At 49.6% G+C, this 3,841-nt stretch overlaps 1 protein-coding gene across 1 annotated transcript in view; it reads right to left on the bottom strand.

Moving 5' to 3' along the window:
* Nucleotides 1-985, bottom strand: part of APBB3 (amyloid beta precursor protein binding family B member 3) — a 6,327-nt gene extending 5,342 nt beyond the window's left edge. Inside the window, exon 1 of the mRNA XM_026858560.1 lies at nucleotides 914-985. Within this exon, the coding sequence (XP_026714361.1) occupies nucleotides 914-985 (72 nt within the window). The remainder of the gene's footprint in view (nucleotides 1-913) is intronic.
* Between the last annotated feature and the right edge of the window lie 2,856 nt (nucleotides 986-3,841).

The raw sequence follows: 3,841 nt of genomic DNA, 5'->3' as shown, positions 1-3,841 counted from the left end.
GTGCTGGGCAAGGGGGGGGGGTGTTCGGGTGCCCGGCGGGGTCACCGGAGCCCGGGGGGCGGCGAGGTCCCTCGGGCGTTTCGGTGCAGATGGCTGGAGTGAGGTGAGGGGCGTTTGGGGGCAGAAAAGGAGGTTTCTGAGTGCAGTAGCGGGTCCAGGACAGCCCCTCATGCCCTTCGGTTCGTTCCCTTCCCCTCCACATGCCCTTAGGTTTCTTCCATTCCCCTTCCCTGCCCCACAGATCACCCCTGTTCCTCGCCATCCGCGCTTACTCCATGTTCATTCTCTCCCGTGCATTTCCAGTTCCTCCCATTTCCCTCTGCCTGTGGTCCAACCTTCTCCAGTCAGTACTGAAGCACCTAAATGTGCATGCTGGTCATCCTCCCTTTCTCACCAGAGGCCAAGAGTTTTACATGTCCAGTTTGAGACTTACATTCTCTATGCTACCCTGAGCTGACAATCCTGGCTGATGCTCAGTACCCGGGGACAGAAGCTCTGGAGACATTTGCTATACACCTCAGTTCCCCTATGGAGCCCCCCATGGGCTGCTAGGGACAAAGTCCTTCCAAGCTACAGGTGGCGGATTAATATTCTGAGATAGTTTGCTATCCGTGACATGTCTAGAGAGTCCATCACGGCCTCTTAACTTTTCCCTCTTCAGAGCCAGGAGTGGGGATGTAGCTGGGAGTTCTGGATGTAGCCCGTGTCCTTGAGAGTGTCCTGTGTCATCTCAACTGCTCTGATTCCTTCCATGTACACTTGCCCACAGAACTTACAGCCTTAGGCAGTGCAAAATGAATCTTCCGTTCCCGTTCCCTCACTATCAGCCAGGCACTGCCTCTTTACTTGGCCTCATTCATGTGTTCTGTGGGTTAACGTGTCCTTAATTTTGTGAGACACCCTTCCCTCCTACCCACATTTCAACCTTGCTCACTTCTGCTGGCCTAAGAAAGGTACCAGCTGCGTAATCCAACTTCGTAGTCATCCACAATCACCTCTCCGCCTTCTGTTGGCATCTGCTTTTTTGGCTATAAGCTATTTCTTCTGCATCTGTCCAGAGCTGGTGGGATTTCTGAGACCCCATTCAAGATCTGTGTCCCTGGGACAGGTTTTGTCGAACCCAACTCAACCCATCCCAACACAGCAGGAGCAAGGAGGGCTTGAGGCTCCCTGCGTTCAGGTGTGTCTGAGGCGATGGGAGTCAGAGGGGGTTGTGGGCTTTACCTTGATCCCTGCTTTGCCTGGACCAAGTGGTGTTTCCTGTTTTTGCGGTGCCCAGGAGTGTGATTGCCCCTACCAGGAACAAGCTTATGACGACTTGTAACACTGTGGTATCCTCTGCTGCACATGTCTCCTTGTCCTTAGTCCAACAGGCATTTTAGTTCCAAAAACTGAGCTTGGCTGATCAGATGGGAGGCAGCAACCCCAACACAAACTGTTCCCACTCCTCTTCTTGTTCAGCATAGCCCACCAAGGTGACGTACTGAAGGCAATTCACTCTCCTGACAGTGTCATGAAGCTTAAGGGTGATGATGGCCTATAGTGGGGTGCAGAGGGAGGAGGATTTGGGGATGGCACAGAACAGAACCTAGGGTCTGTGTATGAACCTTCACACAGGCTGTTTAGGGGAATAGGTATAGGAAAGGGAAGGGGAGGGATCAGGAGAGGAATAGACATGGGAAGACTAAGAAAAGGGAGGAAAGGGTTTGATGGCACATAAGCAGTGGTATGCCTGCCTTCCTGCATGAGTATCTTGTTTCACCACTGAGGTTTGTCCTATACTCTTATTAAATCACATTTCCTCTGTTCAGCTGTGCTCCCCATTCCAAGCCTGTGTTTTTGACCAGCTGATAAACCTCAGACTGAACCAGCTGCTCAGCAGAGCAGGAGATTTTGATGCCCAGTGCAGCAAAGCCATGTAGGGTCCAAGGGACCTGAGGGTCTGGGTGCTGGCTACCAGACACCCATGCTCAGAGCCTGTCACTGTGCACACACGTGTTCGTGGGTGGTTGGCCATCTCTCAGGCAGACCAGCCAGTGCACAGGACATGCAAGAAGACCCTGGGCAAGGTTTCCCCAGTTGTTTCTCTGCAGAACCAGCAGTGGATTGTGTCCTGGTTCCTACAGTTCACCAGGCTCAGCTACCTCTAAGGTAAAACTCCTGCAGCCATGGCTTAAATTGATGGTCTGCTGTTTGTTTGTTTGCCATGTGATGTGTCCTGTTTTGTTTTTTTTTTTTGTTTTTTTTTTTTTAACGCCTGTGGGTAAGCCTACAATTAAAGATTTTAGAGGTCTGTGCCATGTTACTTTAATGTCTGGGGTGGACTGGAGAGTGTGAGGTCAAGGGTAGAATCCTCTGTCTAATAGGAAAACCATTCCCAACCTCAAAGAAAGAGGCAAGTCCTTAGCATTGGAAAAGTGTATTTTTGTATGTCAGTGTAGTGGAAAAGAGTGTTGCTGTTTCTGCGGAATTCCAGCGAGTCTGTGAAGTGGGGCACAGCGCAGCTGATGTACCTCCTGGGGAGTATGGCAAATGAGGCCAAATGAGCAGCATCAGCTTGGAGGTAAATAATACTTGAAGACACTTTATCTTTCATCACTAATGGTTTTAATGTCTTGCTGATTTTTTTTTTTTTTTCAGCAGTTTGGGTGCTTCCTTGTATGCAAATCTCACAGGGCTGAGATTTGGCTGGGAGCTGTTTCCAGCTGCATGAAGACCCACATGTGCAAGGTAGGGATGTGGAGGGGATGAAGGGGTGTGCCCATGGTTCTGTGCCCACACTGTGCAGCCCAGCCCATCATCAGCCTGACAACTGCTTCTCACAGGCTGAAAACCAATTTAACCTGGCTTGGCACTGAGACTCACCATGCTGGCTGCAGCCCTGCATCAACCCCAGCAGTGGTAGTGTGCCAGGAGCTGAGCCAGAAGGTGACATGGAGAGGGGATCGCTCTGCCTCTGCTTCTTTTGGGCATCATCTGATAGTGCCTCTGGTCCTGCAAGCGGGAATCTGAAATAGGACTCATTCTACTGGAGTTTTGCCTGATCTCAGCTCTGCAAAGCCCAGACTTTTCACAGATCCCTTTATTTCCGTTTTCTCTCTGGAACGTTGGTTTACAGAGCAGGCATTGTTTACCCACACTAGCATTGTTTTGTCTGTCTCCAGGTAGCAGGCAATGCTGTGTGGGGCTGACAAACACTGCCTGGGACAGCTTGGGGAAGCTTTTCCTGGTTCATAGGAAGTAGTGTAATGAAAGCCTTTATACTCCTCATGGAACGGCATGAGACATCTAACAGTAATTCTGCAGTGCTCATAATTTTCTGGTGTTGGCCCTGAAGAGAGAGAGAGATCTGGGTTTGGTTGGATTTGTGCTCGAAGAAGAAATAGGGTGGCAGATGTCTTTTATTCTGGCCTGAATAATGAAATCCTGGAGAAGTAGCATAAGATTTCTCCTTAAATTGACTCACATTATTATTTTCCTAGGACAATTATCAACTAGATCTCTTCACAATATAAGGGCGATCTCTCAGCACTTCTCTGAATGAGAGGTAGGAACAAATGTGGTCTTCCCTTGCTCTCAGTTGTTTCTTGCTGTTCTGATAGGGAGGAAAAATCCACTTGTGCATTTAGCACTTATTCTTTAAATGCATGGAACAGGCCCTAGCTAAGGCTGATAGGAGCCCTCTCCAGCTTGTGCTAGAGAGGTATCTGCAGGGTGTGCTCCTCTTCAAGAGGCAAGAGTTGTTTTTCCTTTTTGACTACAGTCCCTTTTGATTCAGAGACTGAGGTTACTACTGTCCCTTCACAGCGACTACACGACAGACTATGTGTTTCTTCCCAGG

Source organism: Athene cunicularia, assembly GCF_003259725.1.
Source record: "Athene cunicularia isolate RWA chromosome 13 unlocalized genomic scaffold, athCun1 chr13_part1, whole genome shotgun sequence".
Lineage (NCBI taxonomy): Eukaryota > Metazoa > Chordata > Aves > Strigiformes > Strigidae > Athene > Athene cunicularia.
Note: the sequence above shows the minus strand (reverse complement) of the source record. Positions and strands in the feature narration are given on the sequence as shown.